We start from the raw sequence: 24,736 nt of genomic DNA, 5'->3' as shown, positions 1-24,736 counted from the left end.
TAGAATTGGTTGAACATCTAGCTGCTGAGTTTTGAATGAGCTGCAGATGAGAGATGACCTTCTGGCTGAGCCCTGAATAAAGTTAATTACTATAATCCAGATGTGATGAGATGAAAGCCTGTGTGACTTTTCAAGAGGCTGCTTGACATAGAAAGTTTTGTTACATGCAGAAAAAAAAAGATTGTTCTACCCTATTAATTTGATGATTAAAAAGAACAAAAATGTTACTACAATCGTACATGTATAAAACAACTTGACAGAAGTGCCTTAAGCATGCAATCTTTCTTTGGGGCAACAGGCGGCGACTCCGCAGGCTGCAAATAGAAGTACAAAGCAGGGCATTTTTAGGACATGACTGCCTCGCGATTGACATGTTGCTACCATACTGAATCAGGATGGAAGGAGGATGTTCACCTCAGGAGACATAAATAGAAAGATGGCAACAGCCACAATGCCAAATGCTGAAGAAGGTGAGGTCACAAACCAGTTGGTGAACTCAACTCCACTTATTTTATACAGCCTATGAGTCAAGTCAAGTCAAGTCAATTTTATTTGTATAGCACCAAATCATAACAAAAGTTATCTCATCAGATAGGGTGTTTATAATGTGTTTTGGGCCCAGCACAATAACTTCAGTTTTGTCAGAGTTTAATAAAAGGAAAATATGGGTCACCCCTGTTTTTATTTCCTTTAGACAGCCCTCCAGTTTAGTCAGCTGATTTGTTTCATGTGGATGCATTGATAAGTACAGCTGTGTATCGTCTGCATAACAGTGAAGATTACCGGGTAATCAAGTGTTTCTTTACAATGTGACCTAGAGGAAGCAGGTATAGAGTGAAGAGGACTGGTCCAAGCACAGACCCTTGTGGAACACCATAACTGACTGTAGTGATTTTAGAGGGATTATCATTAGTGAGCTATTAAATATGACTTAAACCAGTTTAGTGTGGTTCTTTTAATGTCAATGACATGTGCCAGTCTCTGTAGAAGGATAAGGTGGTCAGTGGTATCAAAAGCTGCACTGAGATCTAATAAAACCAGCACAGAGACGAGTGCCTCATCTGATGCCGGTAAGAGGTCACTGGTAACTTTGACTCGTGCCGTTTCTGTGCTATGATGAACCTGAAACCTGATTGGAAATCCTCTAATAAGCTGTTGCTGTGGAGAAGTCACAGAGCTGTTTAGCAACTTCTTTCTCCAGAATGTTGGAGACAAAAGGAAGATTTGATATTGGTCTGTAGTTGGCTAAAACTTGTGGATCCAGGGTTGGGTTTTTTTTGAGAAGGGGTTTAATTACTGCTACTTTAAAGGACTGTGGGACATAACCAGATAACAGCGACGCATTGATCATATCTAAGAGAGAGGTGCTAACGAGGGGTAGAGAATCTTTAAGCAGCTTAGTTGGGATGGGGTCTAGAAGACAGGTGGATGCTTTAGAGGAGGAAATTATTGTACTAAGCTCATGAAGGGAGAAAAACTTTCAAAGAAACCTCAGACAAATCACTGAAATACAGGCAGAGGCTCTCTCTATTATTCAGGGCTGATTAAAATATCACATCTTTTCTCTGGATTCATGGATTGATCTATAAAATGCCAGGATAGGTAAAGATGTTGATTACTGTTGCCCAAAGGTGAAATTTATCCTCAAATGTCCAGCCCTGCTTTGGATACATGCCCAAAGATGATTACATTTAATAAGAATTACATTTCAAATGCAAGAAATAACTATTTTTTTCTTGTAAAATTGATAAAAAACTTTAATAGTTTTTAGAATATTAGAATATTTGGTAAATTGATCATACAACTGTTGCACAGTTAAAACTGTTCAGTGGAAGCCAGGGGAGCATGTCTTGTAAAGAACCAAACTCCCCAACAAGAATAATTTGTGAAATTTTGGGCAATCTCAAGAACATTGACAGTATGCTGTTGTTGTTTCGTTTTTTTGCCGCAAATTAATCATGGATAATGGATTTAATCTGCATGAGTGACTGTGTCCTTTATATATTTTGTTGATTTTCCAAATAATAATGCCTGGCAGTGGTATACTGTGGACAAGCTAGCATAGCCTAAATGCTAGGCTAATCCCTCGAATGAAAGCAGACTTGGATCAGTGCTGGAGGAGGCTGTGAGGCGGTGGCTGCAATAAGGGAGGATGCTGACGCAACTCATTCAGACTGCTGCTGCTGGGAGTGTCCGCTCCTTTTATCTTGCAGCATGTGCAACACTGACCACACACACACTCTCACACACGTTGACACTACTAACCCCCCCACCTCAACCCTTGCCCTCCACTCTGCCATCTGATCAGCTGAAGTCGTGGTTGTGACATTGCCTCTGTCCCTGTTTGTCCTCTTCAACTTGCCAGCTGTCCAGCTGCTGCCCCTCAGCCCACCCCCCTGCTACATTCGGCATTGATTTTGATGCTGCCTGACAAAGACCCAGTTAGCTGTCATTGAATTTATTCCAGGCATTGTTCTAGCAGGAGGAGGTACAGTGGCTAGCGAGCTGCTGCTAAATGTTAGTGTGCATTCCAGCGAGCGTCTAGATTTTAACCTGCTGCAGTAGGGGATCTCTGCATTAGCGCAGCTCACTCTCAGTGCTCCCTCCCCTCCCCCGTTCCTCCTCTTGTTCTCTCTCTCTCTCACACACACACACACACGCTCTCTCTCTACCGTGCCCCTCCTCTCCATGTGCAGACAAGGCAGCGTGCTGCATGTGTGCATGCGCAGGGTGGATGGGGATGCTGTGTGCTGGAGCTGAGAGCTGCAAGGTGACTGAGGGAATGGAGAGGGATAAAGAGCACTGACGACAGAGATGATGCATTGCCCTCTTCTCGAGCACCTTCTCTTCTTCACATCCCTCCATCTCTCTCTCTTCCCTCTTTTTCTTTCTAGACTGAGGTGGACCGTCTGCCCTGCTTGCAGCGCCTCTTTCTCAGCTGCAATAACATCACCAGGTAAGAGCTTTCACTGCTTAACTCCCTCCTCCCCACAGGACAGGGACAGGGATAGTGGCTGGACAGTGCCACGTCCCCTCCCTTGGCTCTTGGCAGGGCCTGTTATAACAAGCTGCAGGTAGAACACACACACACACACACACACACACACACTCACATACACACACACACACACACACACACATACATACATACATGCATTCATGCACGCAGGCATAGATTTGCTATAATGAGTATTTTCTGTAACCTAAAAAATTCAACACCTGGGTGTGTTCCATTGATGTGAAAATAGTTTAAAGTTATTCAGACAACTGGTTGAGAGGAATTGGCTCACTTTGAAAATTGATGACAGATTTGAAGGTTGAATGAATTCCAGAGCAGAGTTGCTAGATAAGGGTGTGTATGAATGAATGAAGTGTGTTTTGTTGCTCAATACAAATGTCAACCTTCTTTTTAACACTTTTTTCCAGAATCTAAGGTCTGTTCTTATCACGTCCAACTAGCTAACCCAAGAAATGAACAATCAAGATGTCTCAGAGTTAACTTGTTAAAGCAGCATAACTGTCTTTGTGTTAGCCTGCTTGGAGGAGGGGCCTGTATGTGAGATTCAGGGTGGGACAGTGTTCACCCGCCTCCTTGACAATACTGTTGTCACCTTGTGCTGTGATTGATCTGACCTGGCATTTCAAGCCAGCCCTGCAGCTCAAGTGTCTGTATTCAGTAGCACATTGTTTAGAAGAGTATCACAACAGAGAAATATGAAACAAATCTTCTTGTTTTATTTAGTTGTGTTTTTGTTTTTGTTAGATTTATTTTTAAATTCCACAGAACTGGGTCAGAAGCTGATGTTAAAGAAAAAAAATCCGTCATGAATGTCTATTGTTTTCTTTGATTTGTTTTATTTCTCCCTAGACAAATTGTCTACCTCATAGCTGGAAAAAGGCAGAACTAATAAATGAGTCATTAGTAAATGAATGTGCTGGGAAGAGATGGACTTTAAGCTACATAGTTTCCAACCACACCCTATTCCAGGCACACATTTTATGCTCATCTCTTCTAATTGGGAAATTGATTGTATCCAGGAACAGGAGCATGTAGTCTCATCAGTATTTTATATTAACAATCCCCAAGTGGCCACTGGTCCCAGTGGTGATGAATGCAACAATTATGCAAAATATATGGGATGCAGTCAATTATCTTTGAGGTCTTTCCAATGGTCTCTCATAATGAATGTGTCGCTATTATATCTAACGCAGCAAACTGTATAAAAATAAATGACAAATTCAGTTGATCTAACTTAGTGTTTACCTCATCTTTTTGATAATAAGTGATAATAGTCAAAAATTGTTTGACCTACAGCACAGATATGGCTGCTGGAGAAATAAATTATTTGCTATGTTAAGTTAAAATTTCCCATGTACTCAGGGAATAGTAACATTTCTAACCCTGTTTGTTGTTCTTCTTGTATGGTGTTTTCAATTAGGGCCACTGTACTTATGTTTGTTCCCTAATGTTCCTACTAATGGTTGATTAGAGATTTTAATCGGACCCTTGTAGTAAACCTCTGTCTCAGATCAGAAACATTGTACTGAGGTAGGCCCGTTTGTTGGTTCAGGCACATGATTCATCTGTTATCACAAAATTAACCCAATCTCATCCATCTCGCATAGCTTGACTGTGCTTTCTCAGGTTCATTTTGCCACAGGGTTATCTCAACATGGCGGTAGATTTCTCTCTGTTCATTGCCCCTCGAGTAATGTCAGGCTGCCAGTGCACCTGCTAAAGTACCAACTTTTGACTTTCTTGTTTTAGCTTGGCTCCATTCTGTCAACACACGCTGAGATTAAACTCACTTACCTGATGATTGTGAGAATGCTATAATTTGTGAAGCGTTCATGGTTTTAAAAACATACACTTTTTTCTATGTGTGTGTGTGTGTGTGTGTGTGTGTGTGTGTGTGTGTGTGTGTGTGTGTGTGTGTGTGTATGTAGCTCCTACTCTTCTCGATCTGGTACTTAATGTTCTTGCTCTTGCTCATGTCTAGTTTTGACCAGCTAGCCTACTTCGGAGATTGTCGCTCCCTTTCTGAGCTCACCCTGGATGGGAATCCTGTAGCCCTGGAGACATGGTACAAGCAGGCCGTCCTGCGCTGTGTGCTTCACCTGAGACAGCTGGACATGAAGCGCATCACAGTAAGACTGGCCCCTGGCCGCCTACTGGAAATGATAGCTTTGCCTGGAATGGGTCTTCTTTTCCTATTTCTTCTGTTCGTCAATCCAATAGCCACAACAGCAACTAATTCTCTTTTTCCTTTCAATTTATTATTTTTAAGCCATTGCTGGTATCAAAATGATGAAATAGAGGCTGAAATATTAATGAAACCAACTAATTAAACTTATCAACAGTTGGGCCTGTATATGATATTGTTTATTAAAAAAAATCATATTGTACAATCTCTTTTGCCAGATATAGCCGATAGTCTCCAGCCCCCAAATTATTCAAAACCTGCCAAAATAGGCACAACACCACCCCAAATATATGATCAATATTTAGTTCAGTAACACTGCTTCACCTGTCAAAACTCCTGATGCCCATCAGCAGCCAGAGCACACATACAATTTTCTGCAAAAATCCCAGAATATGTAAGGCTGTGCATTATCGGCACCTTCTGGACTGGAGTGTTACCTTGATATAAATGCTTGACCTCATCAAATTTGTCCCCCGACAGTTAACTTTAGCCTCTGTTAACTCCCCTGTGAAAAACTCCTTGAAAAGGTGTCTTCTTGTCACTCGAACTCATTTCATCCCATGATAAAGAGTTCACTCAGTTTAGGATTTTCTTTGTAGGGGCGCCGTAATGGTAGGCGAGGCAGGTGGGTGGGCGTGGATATACTGGTAACTCATACGCCCCCCGAGAATGAATAGCACATTGGTGACAGAGCTATGTTGATAGACTGGATGTAGAGAAAAAGGTTTCATTAGGATAACTTACATCCTCTCAGCTCATGGAAAATCAGCCCTCATTCTCTCAACTCCTGAGCCTATTTTGCCTGCAGTTTAAACTCAAAACAGCCCAAATGGGTGGAAAACCACCTGATCTGGCAACGTGGATTACAGTGTTGACCAACAGAATCACCCCTTTGACACAGACATATTCTGATCTGTCAGCTAATGACCCTTTCTGAATGCTGCTTAGTGATTCTTCAGAGTGACTCTGTCTGAATATAATTGCTGACTTCAGTTTAATGAACCCACATTACTGATGTCACATTGTCCGTGAATGAAGCATCTATAAACTGCTTTGTATAATGATGATGCAATAGCTGTTAGTCCTTGCTCTCTGGAATTGCTATTACTGGAATTCAACATGTTCTCAGTTGAACATTAGAGCCAAAAATATATCAGTGACTAAACCAGTATTTTGGGATGAGCATTTGCCATTATATTTTAGAAACAAAAACAGTGATTATCCTCAAACAGAAGCATGAAGTTACTGTATTTATAGACATCATCAGAGAGGTGCTGCAATGAAATGTCAGCATGCTTTTAGAGGCTGTCAAGCAGGGAGTGCCCAGGTCTCAGCTTGTACTTACAAGGAATCTGTAAGTACCTCACACCTTGCCCTCAGAACATACTGCTGATAAGGTGAAAAAAAACCTTGTAACCCCAATTTCAACTCCTCGTGTTTTTACTTGAATGTTACATGTAATCTTTTCCAGGTTTAGCCAGTTTCATGACCCCATTGCCCATTAAATCCCTCTAAAAAAGTAATGTCTTGTAGCTGTCAGTCCAGAGAACAGGACTAAATTTTTCTGCAAATGACATTTTGGAGAGGCGGTTTTGATTTGACAACAGAAATGTTCAAACTGTTTGATAGTATAGCAAAGCAGAAATTTTCATAGTAGCCAATCAAGATTCAGATTTTCCCCATCATATCGTTTGAAATTGAAATTGAAAATTTTATGAGAAGTCAGTTTAGATTAAGATTATAATCTGTGTCACTGACTGGAGATAGGATATTTAGGAATGAATTTTGAGCCCACACTGTGATAAAGAAGAGACAGAACTACTGGTCTGCTTGGAGGTAAATTACTGACTGCCATGTGATTGAGTGATTTCATAAAGTGAATGAAGGATTTTATCACACAAGACTGTTTTATTTATCTTCAAATGCATAAATGTGGAATAGAACTTCTTTACTCAAAAAGATGTTTACTACTGTCACCTAATTAGAAATACTACGGACAACAGAAACCTTGAAACTCAAATTATTGACCTCATGGACTTTGCGGAGGCTGCCCAAACTGAACTGTTGCTGAAACAGAACACCATCTGCAATCAATAAGATATTGATCAATTGCACAAATTGCAGATGCACTTTCCCCTCCAATTTTAAAACAGTGACTTACTGAACTAATATCTTCATAGCTCCTCACTTGCAGACTTCTAGCTCCTTTTCCTTTAGTGAGGTTACAGTTATGCCTTTATTGATCAGAGTGTAGCAGCGTTTCTGCGTCACAGACAGCTGAATATCCCCCAGCTCTTAGCTGGCACATTCAGATTGAGTTGGCAGCATTGCATTCTGGGAGTATTGGCTATCCCCAACAGCTGGGCTCAGTTGATCTGAGACTGAAAATCAGACAGATAATCCTGTGATGCTGCCGGCTGGTGTCTCCCAGCGTCCAAAGTGGTCCATTTCTGGTTTACACAACAGTCTCAGCGGCGACGTCTTTTGTGTTTCCCCTCTCTCTTGAATAATTCAGAACTCATGAATGGAGCAACACTCTGATTGCACAGGCTGTCTTTTTCAGGACGAGGATCGGCGCATGGCTGGTGTACAGGCTCGAAAAGAGGAGGAGAAGAAGAGGGAGAGTCACAAGCAGTCCATTCATAAGGTACATTTAGGATTTGGTTTGTCTTTGTTTTTGACTGGATAGATTTAGACTGTTTCACATCAGAGCTTTAGCCAGTTCAAATGAGTATGCAGATGTAGATATGACTTAAACCTATATGTGGACAATAACCATCATCATAACATCTTGATGTTGTTTTCCTGTGATTTGTGCATTTTCCTTTCTTATTTACATAGAAAGGAAAATTGTTTTTAGGCGGCCATTAAATGTATTTTTCCATGTTGACCTAGATTTTCAACTTTGTCACCAGTTTGTGTCAGCGGCACTGCCACACAAACACAATTGCCTTTGAGATACATTGATAATTCATGGAGGAGTGACTCTATATTTGTGGATGGCTCTTTAAATTACACATTATTTCTATAAAGGGTTTACAGTAAAGTGGAGCCGTACACAATACAGGTAATTCATCTGATCTACAGTAAATGTGTTCGTGTGAATCTGCTCCTGTGGTCGCTGAGCCACAGGGGCGTCATTTGGTCTCTTCTGCAGAACTCATTTTCTCTTAGTAACCCAACTCCCACTAATCCTTAGTGTTGAAAAAACGTTATTATGACTGCCACAGCCAAGGGTTCACAAGGGCGTAGGATTCCCTATGAACTGATACTGACTCACCTCTGCATTAGGGAGTGGTACATTCCATACATGAGCAGATTGAAATCAGAGCTTGGCCAAGAGGGAGCAATCGGAAAACAGCAGAGCAGCAGGGTGTGGATGTCACTTTACTATAAGAGCTTTTACTTCTGTGAGAGCTTGCTGCCAGTATGCAGCAGTGGTATACATATAACACACTCAGACCATGTACCATGTATGAACTCTGGTAGTAATGCCGGCAAATAGTTCTCATGAACAGTTCAAAATTATATTCCAGCAAGGCAGGAGGTATTAGTTGGCCTGTGACTGCTATATACAAATGGATGTCACTTAAAACCTTGTCCTTGCTCTCTTTGCATCTGTTTTACGTTCATCAAGGAGAAGCGACGTCTGGCAATCCGTAATGCAGCACAGCAGTGGGAGGGGGTCAGAGCCTGCCTGGAGCTGCCCCCAACAAATTGCTCTAAAGAGGAAGTTAGCCCAGAGAACAGCCCCGCCCACAGCCCTGCCCAGACCAATGGTCTTACACAGGAGCCCTCTCCAGATGAGCCAAGGTACACAAGTATATTTGTATAATTTTTAGAAGTAAATGGAAAGGATCTGTGTCCCTGTTTTGTCCATATTTAATTGTACACACAGCATTATTATGACTAATTATCAAGATCTGATGTGAATCTGTGTAGACAAACAAATAAATGAATCTGTCAGCAGTTGGATGATCAATCTAAGTTGGGGCCTTGGTTGAGAGGGGGTTAGTGTTATGATAAAGTTTATTCACATTCAAGTTAGCCAAGGGCTAAGTGTAAGTTGCTTTATCTGTCTTCAGCTATGTATGGCTTCAGCTGAAAAACAGTGGATTAAGTGTTTTGAGTGTTAGAAACCCCACACAAAATCACTTGTTTCACCACTATAATGTTATTCACTCAGTCTGGTAACATTTGGAATATCTAAAAGGGCATGATTGAGTTATTTATTCATATTTGTCAATGAGATCTTACTAGAGGTAGCCACTTTGTCGGGTTCAAGCTTCTGGTGAGAATGCTCTACCATGTTGTCAGCATTGTACATCTTCAGCACAGCTGGCTAATGGAAATGGCAATCAATCTGTGACAAGTCCCTGTCTCACTTTGTTTTTTTAACATACACGTAAATGTGCAGAAACAAATATGAAGTGCTCTGACTTCCATTTCATGATGCAATTCATTTACTGTATGACAGAGAGAAACTTAGCATGAAATAACTTGTTTGTTCTGTTGTTTTTCATTAGACGGGTAAGTCCAGGTTCTGGACATGAACGACCCTTGGGGGGAACCGAGACCAGACTCCGCACCAACAGCCGTCCAAACAGCCCACGAGATCCAAAGTAAGACAAAAATACTCCCCCTCCCCACCTCCGCAAATCTACTGTGGGTCTAAAATTATCAACTGCAAAGCACTTTGCAAGAGCATTGGGTTAAAAGATTCATTTCTTCAATTGATAGATGAGGCATGATAACCGTTCCTCTCTTTGTCATTCTGACAGACGTTGCATTAGTTTCAGTTGAGCCTAACTAATACTCTTCATGTTAGTCTCTTTCATCTTCCCACGAGTCATTAATATCTGCCTGCTAGATCAGAGGGTAGCAGTTTCTCACAGTAGCAGACAGAGTTTACAGTAACATATTTTATCAGTGTAGATATGTTGTGACATCAAGATGTTGTTTCTTCCATATTAGCAAATCAAAATTAATGAGACAAGGTCAAACCTGTCACACCAGTGGATGCGAGTTGGCAGCAGTTGAATATGTTGCCAATTTGCCAAAGCAGTTGTCTGTGTGACGATAATAGAATTTCCTGTGTTATAAATGCTTGTCTGCAGTTTTCGAGTGGTCCCAGGTATAGAGTTGCTGTTATTTACATCTACAATTGTCACTTGAATCATTTTTATTTTATCTGTAGTAAGAGTCTTCTAATGTGTGTAATTTCAGACACAATTCAATAGGCTGCTCCACTAAGACTAAACCAAAAGAAGATACTGGACCACACAATTCAACTTAGTTCTTTATTCTAAAGATGCAAACAACAGATGTTTTTATAGACTGCATATGAATTTTTTCCATGTTTAATGTTGCTTACTTAAAAATGCAGTTCTTGACAGGTCAAAACAACACCTATGCGGATGTTTCTCTGTGCTGTTTCCATCAACATTTTCAGTTCAACATGGTGGCAGTGCTGTTCTCTATAATGCACAAGAGATTCCTCTCTGCTTCTTCTCCTTCAAATTCCTCTACACAACTTGTGTATTATTCCTTTTATATGGCAGGCCTGGATGTTCCGTCATAGGTTAATGAAACTCTGGTCAAATGATCTAACTTGATTTATCCTAGTGGTGCTGATAAAACATGTATCAAGATTCTATTTTGCCCAAGTGATTGTGTTTTTTATCACAATTTTATCCAATAATGAAGTATTTTTAGAAGCTACACTGTTCATTTATTTTTGTGGTTGACAGTGGCCCAAGACAGTGACCTGCTTACTTAGTCCAACTGTCTTTTGGAAGTGCTGTAAATCAAGAACCTGTTGTGAGTCGAATGTAGAGCTCTGATTTACTCTCAGAACAGAATGCGATGCAGGTCTGGATGAGTTATTTGGAGGCGGGCTATGATGAAAGTGGGGACTTTGTCAAGGACTATTATTACACGTTTCAAATACGGCCTTCCTGCACCAGGATATGAAAATTGCCCTGAAGCACAATCCGTCAATGGCAATGGCTTCTTTATGGTGTCCATAATAACCTCAGCCTTGTGGCTTAACAGGTTATGGTGAGGAAGAGGAGTCACGCTATTCAATCTCACACCTACAGTACTTAAAAGTTGGGTGTGGAATTGCATTTGCTTGTATTGTGTGACAACATGAAAAGAACCCTTCCAAACCTTGGCACCAGCAGTAACGTGGAGGTTAGGGAAGCAAGGCTTGTGATGAAAAGGTCAAAGGATAAAATCTTCAAAATGGATTTAAGAGACAGCTGTGTGTGCCACCCCCGTTCATCTGTACAATATCAGTCTGTAGCTGCAATGTAGAGTGTGTCATTCATATATAAGCATGTTTATAGAAGGGTTATGATGCCCACACAGTATAGACCAGATAGCAAGAAAATGGCTTTATCCTCCTCCATAGAGAACATCAGTGGGCAGATATTGGAAGAACTTGTCTCTGTTTTCTGAGCAGTGGGAATCAACACTCTTGCTTTACTGTTGCATGACATCACATTTTCATTTTTTTGTGTGAGTCTGAATTTCCAGGAAATCCTAAGAGCAAGTGAAGGGTTATTCTTTTGCCCCCTGATGAGACAGTGTATGGTTTGTTACAGGTCATCCATTATCCTGCTGCTCCTGAATCTCAACAGAGTCTTGGTTTAACCTGGCTCATCTACACATCTGAATCTGCTGTGTGTGTGTGTGTGTGTGTGTGTGTGTGTGTGTGCTCGTGCGCGCGTGCACGTGCACGTGCACGCATGTGTGTTTTATCCCTGAATAATAGCAATCAGAACTAAAACGGATTTGGTTTTGGGAAGTATGGACCTTGATTATCCTCATGCTGCATTCTATAAAGCTACATAGGCCTGATCAAGGTTACACTTTCTGGGCCGTATTAACAGCAATCTATACCACATGGTCTAAAACAGAGGTTTCCAAAGTGGGGATAGAGAGGCACCATTGGGGGAGGGCTGCAAAATGATATCCAGAAATCAAAAGAGATTCAAAGTTGATTAAAAATGCTTTAATTGTTTCTAAAGATAAAATTGTATTACAACTATATACTATAGTGTAATTATTGGGTTTGCCCATAAGAGGTTGTTTTTACCTGCACAGTTTTCTATGTATTTACTTGATACAGTTGATTTTATGAATCGTTGCATGAATTGTTTTTACGCTTCAACCATCCCTTGGCCCAGTGTTGATTGTAAGTCAATGGATGCCTTATATTGGGGTCCTGAGCTGAAACAAATGGGAACACCTGATCTGCAGTGAACAAATGCTCTTGCTTATCGTTTCTGCTTTGGTTGGGTCACTGCAGGTTCTTCATGTCTATGAGAGCAGCACAAATCATTGTCATTGTAATCTTTAGCATGTTTCTGCCAATGTATGTCTAGGTGTGTGTGTGTGTAATGTCTTGTGAAGTGATGCACACTTAGAATAGCAGGAAAAATGCTTGGCCATTGACGTTAGACCTGTTTTTTGTAGGCCAATAGCGCAACCACTTTGTGCTGACTCTTGATAGGAACAAGCCAACAATGCGGCTGCACAGATGGAAACAAAGTACACTTGCTCCTTTAACAATGTGGGTGTTGGGTGATATGTCCAAAATGATGAAATTCTATTTTGTAATGATAGCTGAGATAGCTATAAATCAAATGTGACAGTAGGACCCAGTATTTCGCTAGTTAGAGACATGTGCATGCTACAAGCCATGTCTTAGGGGGGGATTAAGTTGTTGAGAGATGACAGATGTCCCTTTTAAAACTCCTGTAGGATTAAGTCAGATAGCCATAATTGAATTAGATCCAAAGACTAATAGGCCAGAGCAGCGTCCATGTAATTGCTACAGATTCTTCACTATGTCTTTCCCGCCTTCATTTCTTCTCTGTGTTAGTCACAGTGTTCATGTAAGGAGGGCCACCTGGCAGACTGTCAGCTGTGATTATTGGGGAACAATACCTGACATAGTGCAGAGTGTGTTGATGGCATACATCCAGCCATACTGAAGTTGCTCTCATTCTTTACGTGACATAGCTACATGTTATGCTCCACTCTCCGAGTATTTCTGATTTACTGCCTTTGGCAAAAGTACATCCCAGAGGCGTGGTAAATCCTGACAATTAAACAACCTTTGGCTGTCTGGTGCCTCCCCATTTATTGTTGGCCAGTGGCCAGGTCACATGTTTGTGTCTATGCTTGTAACAGGACACACTTATACTTTCAATGACTGGCCTGCAGACAGTCCAATTAAATGTAGATTTTATAATCTGATAATTCATACTGTACACTGTCAGTCCAATGTCACTAGTAACAAAAGCAGTGATTGTGAGGTGAAAGCTTCATTACGCAATCTGGATGTTTTACTGGCAAGTTTAATTGTAAGTCACACAAGCAGGGCAGAATACACACGTAAGCAAAAACAATCCCAAAGGCTTCATAGCTGACTTACCATATCAAGAGGCACCAGACTATTCACCTGATGTCAAGGTCATGCCACTCCTCCATCAGATTATTAGCGTTTACACTCCTCGTGGTGTTTTACCCAGACCTTCTCATTCATCAATTTTGTATACCTGACATTCATTTCTCTTTCTTGGTTATCTCTGATCCCCTTGCTGCTGCTACAGACAGGACTCATCTCTGGGGGTCAGGCTTACCCTGCTCACTGCAAAGCTAGCCTTTTCATGAAAGCTCCAATTACAGAGGAGTCTCTTTCTCTTTGCACATACCCCTTTTTTCTGCAGTGTATCTGCTGTCCTTTTCCCCGTCTGCTGTCCTTTAGTTCTATTTTCTCTCTCTGACCAAAAAGCTCTTCATCTCTCACGATTCTGAAAATCTGCCTCAACAAGAATCTTGGATTAAAATCCTGTAATCAAGGGATTAGTCTTCTAACTATCATGGTTTTCTCTCTTGCTATGAAATTGGGAGGGTGTGAAATATGAATAGGGGTGATTAGATTGCTGGCAGGCTGAACCCAAGATGATCAGTGCAGGGTAGCATGCAGCCAGTAGCCATCTGATGCTATGCTGAAAAGTACCCTCACTGTCAGCGGATCCAGCAGGCAGAGCTCAAGCGGAGGGATTAGGTCTCCTTGAGACTCCCCTCTCATGACTCTGATCAGGGAAGCTGCAAGAGAGAGCAATTGGGCAGGACAAATTGGGTATTGACTAGGCCAGAGCACTGGGTTGTGCGGTCATGGTTTTGTTTTGTTTGTTTTTTTTTATCTCAACCAGTGTTGGGTAACATTACTTTTAAAAGTAACTAGGGACAGTCTTACCGCTGGTAAAAAAATGGCATTATGTTGCAGCACTACCAACAAAGAAAAAAGTGATGTGTTGGAGTACTTTGTGTTATCAAAAAGGAAAAGGCCTTGGCATTCCTTTAACACATTATTTATATTGCACACCTTGAGGCAGATGCAAGATCCTGTTTGATACAGGTAACCATGAAATTGAGGTGCTGAGTCACCTTACCTTCAAGGAAAATGGAGATTAAAGTTGATTTCATATTCAACATAGCTCTGTTAACGTATGCAAGTCTGCTGTCTGTTTTCCGTAAGTCTCATAATGCACCATAAATCCATTCATTTCCTATGGAAAACTCTATGATCTCTGATGTTTTTCAGCTGAATAAAAGCCCTTGCTGCTCTTATACTGTGACACTGGGGGCAGCAACCTCATTGTCCTCCATGGCTGTGTGGACTTCTGCAGTTACTGTGACATGTTTGACTTGCAGGCGCAAAAAAAAAAAGACAAGTTTGGCTTTTTCTGACATGTTAAGCTCGCTGGCAGATGTAGCGTTGTTCACAATGTACACACTTTGGCATATGTGACAATTCACCATGATATACCTGTCCCGTTTGCAATTCTCAAAAAATGATCAAACTAGGCAACTGGTTGAGTCCAGTTGCCTAGTTTGATCATTTTTTGAGAATTACGATGACCTGGATGACTGAGAATATTCACAAATACGTCTCGTTTGCAAGTAAGTTGATCATGTAGAAGCTTTCTTTGCTTTTTTGGCAGTGCTGCACATACTGCCTGCTCACTGACCTCAGTGCAGATACAGCCATCAAGTAGGAGCAGATACTAAGCAGATATGCATGGGATTTTCAAGAATAATGCATTACTTATTAAAAAAAATCCCCACTAAACACAATATGAAAAACTAAAGACAATATGAGTTAACGCAAAGATACTGACAACCAGATGACAGTGCTGTCCTTTAGAGGAGGATGTGTAATGACCAAAGAAACTACAACATTTACATGATTATATTTGTGTTCTCGGCAGACTTGTGGACACAGGGAGCGGCAGTGTTCAGAGCTTGTCCCTGTCTGACAGCCACCTGGCGGAGTTGGATGGAGACACCCTGCGTTTATTTGGACTCGGAGCACTGGAGGCCCTGGAGAGGGGATGGGGAGCTCAGACCGCTGGTGCTGTCACTGTAATAACCTTCCGCTACATCAACTTCGATGCCATTGTACCAACTCTGCCGCGAATAAGGGTCAAGTTCCCCAATCTATCGGTGAGCACAGTACATACACACCATGATAGAAAAATAGGAATAATATTTTTTATTGAATCTTCACTTGTTAACTAGAAACATGAATGTGTAATATTTCTAATGCACCAACCCCTACCACCATTTGATTTGTATACCCCACGGCTGAATTCTTCACATCACGGCAGCTGCAGCTGATGTGCAGTAAAGGAAGTGAAATCGTCCACAGGGAAGTTAGCAAGTTAACTTTATGTTAGCCAATACTGCTCACAGCTCTTATATTAGAATGAAATAACCTGAACAATCTTGACTGGATTCATTGTGACTAAAAATGTAACACATTACCTCATGAAAACACTTTCTGCTTGAGTCGCATCAAACAGGTGGAAAATTCATCCAAAGCAGAGCATATGGAAAGTTGTAATCTCTACCCAGGTCAGTTCAGTAAGTTGCAATAGCTAAATAGTTAAACCTCTCCAAATCCAACTTTTTCTGCAGCACCTCATCTTCTTGGAAACCAACATCAGTCGCCTGCCCCAGCTGGCAGCTCTGGCTCAGGTGAGGCGTCTGGACCAGTTGACCATCCATCCAGAGGGAAACCCAGTGGTCAGTCTGTCTCTGTGGCGCTCGTTTGTCATCTACCGCCTCCACCACTTCAACTTGCAGAGGATTAACAGCCAGGAGGTCAGTTTTGAATTCAGTCATTAGTTTGTTTGATAAATGACAGAGAGAACAAAACACTTCATATAAGTAGATTTTAGTTAATGTTGCAACTTTGTGTTACTATCAGTATGTTTATTTGTGTTTTATGCCAGGTAACCATGAATGATGTGATTGCTGCCGAACGTGTGTTTGGAACACTGGGTCATATAGCGGCCACCGAAACGCCACGGTGCCGGCTCCTTCTGCTGCTGGAGGAGTCCAGGTCAGAACTTGATCTCAGACACCTGCATTTAAATGCAACATATCTTTAACTATGCAACATTGACAGGTGTGCACTGATTTGTGTACTTTCTTGAAAATACATCAAGGACATGTTTATTCCTTTGTGTACAGTATATTTGAGTTGGTGTATGCGACATGTATGCGCATGCCTGACTGTTTCTACATTTGTATGCGTGTGTGCATGTTTGTTTGAGACGAGACAGAGCCTGGCACCATGGAGCCAGGGGAAGTAGACTATGTGTCTCTGGGTAAGGGTGGGTACTTGGCACTTTGACATAAACATTCCTCTCTCTCCAGCCAAAACTCTTTAGGTTTGTCACTCTGGGCTGATGAAAAAACATCCTTGTAAGCAAAAATCCGCTGAATTTGTCACGCACAATACGGATTGCTTCAGCATAGATGCAGTGGTTGGTCATAGGCATAAGCTAATTCTAAATAGCGTTACTCTGAAGATGTGGATAAATTAATCACATTCCTGGCTAAGAGGGCTGTAAAGCTCCTACCACAGCCACTGGTGTAATTGACACAATTACAGAATTGACAGAATTGAGTGTGAGAAACATTCAGTCAGATGTTTAATATTGACAATAATGCAGAGCTCAGCTCTGAATGGAAATTATAGTGGTCTGCATGTTTTAGTGAAACACAGTGGTAGCCACTTACACTGATCATGTCTGTCCAGGTCCGGTCAAGCCCTTTAAGATGACTATTTCTGTACATCCACTACAGAGGTTGTGTGATCAGTGCCATTTGTTTGTCTCTGAGCATGGTGAAAGAAATACTACGAGGCCAGATTTCCCCAAAATGGTAGAGGGGTGTAATTTAACATAGATGAAAAAAAAATGCAGGGCGGCACAGTGGTGCAGTGGTTAGAACTGTCTCCTCACAGCAGGAAGTTCCTGGGTTCGAGCCCCAGCTCCAGCACGGGATCTTTCTGTGTGGAGTCTCCATGTTCTCCCTGTGCCTGCGTGGGATCTCTCTGGGTACTCCGGCTTCCTCCCACCGTCCAAAGCCATCAAGAGGGGAGGAGGTTAATCCATAATCTAAATTGACCGTAGGTGTGGAGCAGCGATGGACTGGCGACCTGTCCAGGGTGAACCCCGCCTCAAGCCTGAGGGCTGCTGGGATAGGCTCCAGCCCCCCCCCCCCCCCCCCCCCCGCAACCCTTAACAGGATAAGCGGTAGAAAATCAATGGATGGATGAAAAAAATGCATTTTTTTAACAGGACCTGACTGAGATCTTCTGTCTGTAAGCATATGTCAAATTCTGAACTCTCATAGTCTCCCTGATGGAGCTATGCAATCTCTGTCTGGTTATTTTTCTTTTTGGTTATTTTTCATGCAATAAAAACATGATTGACATTTTTATATTTTCTGCATTAAAATAACACTCATTTTTAAATTTTGATTTGCCAGCCTCCCTATTATCAGATTTAAGCCTGTGCCAACCCCGTCTGACTGGTCAGGGTGAAATCATTATACTCAGCTCCCATCTTGCGCCTGCTAGTGCGTAAGAGTGAGCAGAGCAGGAAGGAGAGAGTAAAATAATAACATATGGTGCGCACATATGCACAAGTACATGTACACACCATATGCACAAGTGCATGTACACACCATATGCACAAGTGCATGTACACACACACACACACAGGACATATTGGGAGTGCAGGGCTAGTCTTCACTATGGAAGTGCTAAAACCTCCCAAATCCCAGGACTGTCTAAGCATTAGACCAGTGGTTCTCGAACTTTTTTCAGTGATGAACTCCCTTTAACATATTTTTTATGAAGTACCCCCTGACACGCGCAAAACATTTTTGGTAGAAAGTAAAGAGGTACAGTGCTGTGCCATCAGTGTCTGATTTATTAAAGTTAAACAACTAATAGCAATGATTTGCTAGCGTTGGCAAATTGCTCCCCGCAAAAAAAAACCACAGTGCCTTGGGTGCCTACTTCCGGTGCTTCGTCAGCTCTGGTTTCGCCTTCTTTTTCACTAGTTTCTCTGTATTTTCAGCCGCATCTCCATTGTTACAGTGTGTCGTCATGGCAACGGCAGGTTATTGACGAGTGATGCTGGATCAGTGGGTCAAACTAACTTGGTTTTGGGAGAGTCTGTTTTTTTAAGAATACTAAAATTGAATACTGAATTTTATATTCAGTATTCAATTTTAATATTCTTAAAAAAAGCCTACATTTGTATTTTATCAAAAGTTTTCTAATATAATTATTTCTCAAGACTTAATTATTATTAGGATTACTGCTTTTTTAAAAATATATATATTTTTGTAAAGCTTCATGTACCCCCTGGAGTACCTCCACGTACCCCCAGGGGTACACGTACCCCCATTTGAGAACCAGTGCATTACTGACAGTTGCAGTAGTATGTCCATATGTTGTCACGTATGAAAAGTTCCTATAATCAGGTTAAACAGCATTTTTGCATGATTCTGTCTGAAACCTTCTGGTCCATAAAAGCGGGTGATCCCAGAAACTGTGATCGTTGTAAGTGGTTTCTTATGTAACGTCCAATGAAATATTCCGATCTTCCTTCAGAAGTATTACGAAGAGCCCAGTGCTGAAGTTCCTGTGTCCGTAGATGCTCTTTCACTATCATATGGAACATAAACTTGAAAAGTTGAGGATAACTTGCTCTTGGCTGCGTCTCACCCTGATTCATACACATCCTGTGGTAGAGAGATAATACATAACAGCCCAAAGCTAAGATTATTGTCATATCACCGTTATCTGGATGCAGACTCTTCCCCTTTAGTTAGTTATATCCACTGGGGACACAATATGCTGTTTGACATGCCCTCTTATATTTTTCAAAACCTTGTAGTGTAAAGTGTAGCTACTCTAAATCATCCAGTCAAATTTGTTGGTACCAGACTCTGTCTTGTAGTATCTGAAACAGTATGTGAGATAGAGTTTGGTCGACCATTTCTCTCTTCTTTTTTTTTTCCAAGTCCAATACCAATTTGTAGTTGTCAAGGACACATATAACTGATATGTGGTACTAATATGCTTTTGCAGTAAAAATGAAAATCAAGTGTTTTATTATTGCTACTTTTTCGTATCTGCTAGTCTTATCAGGATGATAGAATTGGGTTTAATGAGTCATGAGGCATGAGAATGAATATTCTCTGTCATTCTTTTCTTTGTCCTTGTTTCCGACAAGTTTTTAAAATTCTTAAAACATGTCTCACAATTGATGCCCTTTTTTTAAAAATTTTAATCGCAGGTAAGGGTTTCATCTGCTTCTATCTGTTGTTTGCATGCAGTCCTGTGGACATTTTTTTTTTTAAATTTGGCAACATTGATCCCTTAATGAGGACCAACAGAGCTAATTTCTTGTTCATAATAGCTTGTAGATTGTGATACCAGTACAAGAGGAGGGTGTTCATGGGGCACAGACTGCCCATTGAAAGGCTTAACAAGCTTCCTTAGAAAACCTTGTACCAAAATGCAATTATTGCTCAAGAGCTAACCCTTTTCTTGTATGAGTGTTGAACAGAGTTCAGAGTAATTAACTGATGGATCCTTTTAAACCTTAGACCCACAAAACAACAGAATATTCTAATTTACAAGTAGTGTAATAGGCATTTGAGCAGATGTTATTTCTCTTGAAGCATTTGGCCTGGGCTGAGAATTTTGGCTAACAAAACCAAATGATTCTGGATGACGGGAGGAGCAACTGCTGCTACTGTACATGGCCGAATTTGTAAGGAGGACACACGGAGCTGCAGGGTTGGGAAGCTGAGTGGGCAAAACGGAATGCAGCTAACCTGCCAGTCCACTATCATTCATTTTGCCAAGCTAACCAGCAGTTAGCTGGTTTCTCAAAGCGGTAATGCTAAGAGAGCAGAGAAGGTTATCTATCTTCTTGTCTGGATCTTGGGAGGATGGCAAATAAGCGTATTTCTCAACAAGTTGGCATGTTTCTGTAATTTTGCTTTTAACTTGACAGTCAGCATCATGTGTGATTGACACACACACATTATCTTATACTACATGGAATGTTTGCCTCTAGCCTTTTCTGAAAGTACGATTTCTGCGTCCTGGCATTGGCCTGCGGAACATGTCAGTGCAGTAGTGGATCACATGAGATGTCAAACAGAACATGTGAACGTTTGATTAGTTCAGCTTCAAGTGTCCACATCCTCCAGCTGACTGAGAAGTGAAATGAAAACTTTCTGTAAATGGCTTCAAATATAAAATGCTTTCCATTTAATTTGATGGCTGTGTGGCTGCAGTCATATCATGAATTCGGGTCAGCCATGTGAGTGCTGAAGCCAGCGCCTGCTCAAATGGATTTATTCATGATGAAAAGAGTTTTTTTTCACACAGCATTAAAGCTAGAGACCTTTTTGCGCTGATGTGAATTATTTGCTGCCACTGTGTTTCTCCCTAACAACCCTTGACCCTCTGTGTCTTCAAACTGAAGGAAGCGCCAGCTGCAGTTCCTGTTGGAGGGGCGTGGCCGGCGGGCTGGACAAAGTCCAGAGGAGCTGCGAGACAACGGGAAGCTCTTGGGAGAAGGTCTAAGCAGAGCGCTGTTCAACTATCCGAGCCGGGACTGCAGTGTGGAGAGCCCAGAGGTCAGTTGTATTCTCAAACAACGCTGAGTGATTTTAGGAACTGTAAAAGCTCTTGACTGAAAAGTTCAAATTAAAATATTGTAATTTCTTACAAAGTCAACGTTATTAAGCTTCCACATCTTTCATCAGTAATTTGCTTACATGGGAAACACAGGAGACTTGAATGACACATGGGATATTATTGACATGGCTAGCAGGCTGAATAGATTTCGAGACTAGAGCATAGATTTATGAGATCCTGCATCCCTCCTCCTCAACCCAAACACAACCCAAATGAAAGCATTCTTCAGTTTCACACAATAAATCAGTGATATGTACGATACCAGCAGTCGCAGTACCAAGAATACCAGAGCAGTTCATCACAGCATTCAAGGTACAATATGGCCTCAACATTTCGATCTCAACTTCACACCAGCAAAGTTTCGTGACTGCGTCTTGCATAGTTTTCATGGACTAGAAGTGACAAAATCCATCCAAAAAACAAATGAATAAAAACCTGCCAAAGAGCTCAAACTGCCTCTGTTGCACCTCCTGTTACAGTAACTGTCTTTTCATGACCAGATTTTGCTATGATGGGACACAAGTTGAAAACAACACACAGCCAGGAGCAAACTCACATGCTTCCACTGAGGCGGTGTGCACATGAATCCAAGTGTATGTACAGTATATGTACTGTTTTTAGGCACTGCAGTACTAGTACTGTTTTTTTTGTTTTGAAATGCAGTTGTAATTCCACCTCCTGTCCAGGACGACTTTCATACACATACAATCCCTTCTATTCTTACTGACGAACAGTGACTTGTGAGTCTTTGTCATAGAACTCCGTCATTGCTTCCACACTCTTGATAAAAGTCCTAGTCCTGACCTACTTTATCTTGCCACCAAGGTACCAGTGTTAGTTTATCCAACCTTGGTTCTTAGAATCAGGTCGTATTCATTTACCATCCAGATCCAGAGATACCGTTTGCCATTTTGTGTGCTGTGAATCAATAGTCGGGATGTTGCGTTCTTATTCCAAATTAGGCTCATTTAAAAAACATTTGATCTCAAAATAATACATTGTCTTTGAACAGCTTTTATACACCTTTTTCTTACTGAAGGTCTAACAAAAGAGGAAATTTGCCCATTGCAGGGTTCGGTTTGCCTGGGTGTCAAAGTGAATAAACAAATGAGTTATACAAACAGGTCTAATACTCAATGCATTTTTTCTGTTGTTGTGAGGTAAAAATACTATTTAAATCTGTAGGATCCCCAATTATTTTGATTATTTCATAATTTGACGCATTTTCATGCACTGCATAGCTCAAGTTAAGCGTCAGTATTCTCTTGTGTTACCCTACATTTATCTTGTGATACATGGATGTACATGTTGTAGATTGTTTAGTCTTAAATGTAGAGTCACGCATCACCCATTTCCTGTGGGACTTTCCCACTGCAAAACCTCATCTGAATGTAATGTAAAACAGACTGTTCATGTAAAAGATCTTCTCCTTGCTCACAGGAGGGCACTGTGGAGTCAACAGAGCGCGCCGCCATGATAGAGCAGTACCTCCAGGAGTTGGTCCAAAGGGCGTCAGACACCAACCTGAAGGGCGAGGCTCTTCACAAGCTCTGGCCGTCCATGTTTGCAGAGATGGTGAGGGACTGTGTGTTAGAGATGAGGGACCGAGCAGCCTTCCGCCAAGCCAGCCTTGCAAAACTGTCCGAGACCAAGTGAAGAGGACCAAAGGTTCACTCTAAGCTCACACACAGTCACACGCACATATGGACGTGGCTTTCCCCGGTGCTCCCAGTGCGCCATGTTAACCTTCAACTCTAACACATCATCACTTAGTGACATGATCCGTTATTAAAATCGTTGGAACTGAAGGGTTTATCTCCCCAGTGTCTGGGAAGCACTTTCTAAAGATGGATGTAGACTGTTTTAAAGATGTCTAAAGAAATTTCAGTGACAAATGCATCTTGATTGAATGTAGAAAACACACTGTCTGACTTGCCAGAGCTGTACCATACTTGAAGAAAGTCACCGAGACTTAATGGCTCACAGTGTATTGTGGTCCCTACAGAGCATCCACTGCACCTTAAAAGCCTTCTGAATGACCCCGCTCCACCACCACCATCAGCTTGCTACAACCTCTTCTCTGGAGACGACAATGATTTCCTATGTCTTAAATTTTATTTGATCATCATCCTATCACTTTCTCCTGCCTGACACAAAAAGAAGGGTGCGAGCAAGGAAAGGGACTTTTTCTTTCTTTACCACTGATTTTCTGTATTGTACTTAGTATTAAAAAAAATTCTGCATTAACAATTTGTGATCATGGTTTACTATGAAGTTACAGAGGTAATAAAAGTACACACATTCTTTACTCAAGTAGAAGAAAATATACCACAAAGAGTTGAGTGTTTTACTCTGCTCTGCTCTGCAGTGTTGGCTGATGTTGTCCTTCCTAGGTGCTACTACTCTTCTCCTGACATGGCACACACATCACATTCTCCACTCCACTCAACACAGTTTCTCTAGCCCTCTATTCTTTGAATATAGCAGCTGGCTTCTTTAGGCCTGTTGATGTTGAACAGACATCTTACACTTCCTTTATACATTTTTATAAGTGGCAATGGGCATTTACTTGTTCAATGAACAAGCCATCTGCCCCTCAGCAAACTTCTTCTCTGTTTCTTTTTAAATATTTTTACATTAGTTTCACTCCAAAAGAGTGCCTTTCAAGTACTCAGAAATAAGGGTGCAGTGCTCACAAAGATTTTTTTTTCCTACCCTCCTGTGATACCTGTGACTTCAGAATACTAAAGATCAATCCATGTATATTTAGCTTGAAGCTCATAGTGACTGACGGCTTACAAAAGCAAAACTGTCCAGAAACATCTGTGTGCAAACGCTCGAGCTCACGGTTCAGTCTGATCTGCGTCGTATTTATCTCTTCATTTGCTCAGTTTTCAACAAACACTGCATTGGCCTTAAAACAAACACTCTGGTTTGGTGATACTCTGAACGAGTTTGTTGTTGTGACTGTGGTTAATCATAAACTGCCATTGCTAAGCATACAGCTGGATGAGGAGGACTTGGATTATAGTGGACCGTGTGCCTGAGCGTTGCGTGTTTAGGCGGTCGTGAGCATCACTCGTCGTGAGCCTCACTCGCCGTTAGCCTCACTCGCCGTGAGCCTCACGCTAAATATATGTGGTGGGCAATGCTTGAGGGATGCTTGTTATATTTCTTCTCTTTCTACGGGATTGAATCAGCCTTCAACTGCAGCTATGAAAAATGTAGTTGTGCAGTCCAAGCAGTTGTTTGGTTGAAGGCACTTGAATTCCCCGTTTCAACCTGAGTTTTCCTCTACATTAGTTAATGTTCGTCTCCACTGAGTCAGGCACTTTACTCTTGACAGTCAATTTAGCGCCATTATAACACCTCATAGCCTACTGATGTCCTCCAGGCAGATGCTGTCTATGTGTGTGTCTGTGTCTGTGTG

At 41.4% G+C, this 24,736-nt stretch overlaps 1 protein-coding gene across 2 annotated transcripts in view; it reads left to right on the top strand.

The window, feature by feature from the left end:
- The window catches only part of lrrc49 (leucine rich repeat containing 49), a 36,352-nt gene extending 12,760 nt beyond the window's left edge, over nucleotides 1-23,592 (top strand). Inside the window, exons 9-18 of one of the 2 annotated variants that reach the window (XM_086189596.1) lie at nucleotides 2,895-2,956; nucleotides 5,001-5,148; nucleotides 7,768-7,851; nucleotides 8,842-9,017; nucleotides 9,731-9,826; nucleotides 15,494-15,728; nucleotides 16,203-16,388; nucleotides 16,520-16,629; nucleotides 21,092-21,245; nucleotides 22,747-23,592. In XM_086189596.1, coding sequence (XP_086045722.1) covers nucleotides 2,895-2,956; nucleotides 5,001-5,148; nucleotides 7,768-7,851; nucleotides 8,842-9,017; nucleotides 9,731-9,826; nucleotides 15,494-15,728; nucleotides 16,203-16,388; nucleotides 16,520-16,629; nucleotides 21,092-21,245; nucleotides 22,747-22,962 — 1,467 coding nt within the window. In that variant the 3' untranslated portion in view covers nucleotides 22,963-23,592. The remainder of the gene's footprint in view (nucleotides 1-2,894; nucleotides 2,957-5,000; nucleotides 5,149-7,767; nucleotides 7,852-8,841; nucleotides 9,018-9,730; nucleotides 9,827-15,493; nucleotides 15,729-16,202; nucleotides 16,389-16,519; nucleotides 16,630-21,091; nucleotides 21,246-22,746) is intronic. The other variant, XM_086189587.1, reaches the window with a different exon arrangement.
- Nucleotides 23,593-24,736: the final 1,144 nt, after the last annotated feature.

This window comes from Aulostomus chinensis, chromosome 2 (genome assembly GCF_037954235.1).
Source record: "Aulostomus chinensis isolate RoL2024-O1b breed Wild chromosome 2, RoL_Achi_v1.0, whole genome shotgun sequence".
In the NCBI taxonomy this organism is placed as follows: domain Eukaryota; kingdom Metazoa; phylum Chordata; class Actinopteri; order Syngnathiformes; family Aulostomidae; genus Aulostomus; species Aulostomus chinensis.
Note: the sequence above shows the minus strand (reverse complement) of the source record. Positions and strands in the feature narration are given on the sequence as shown.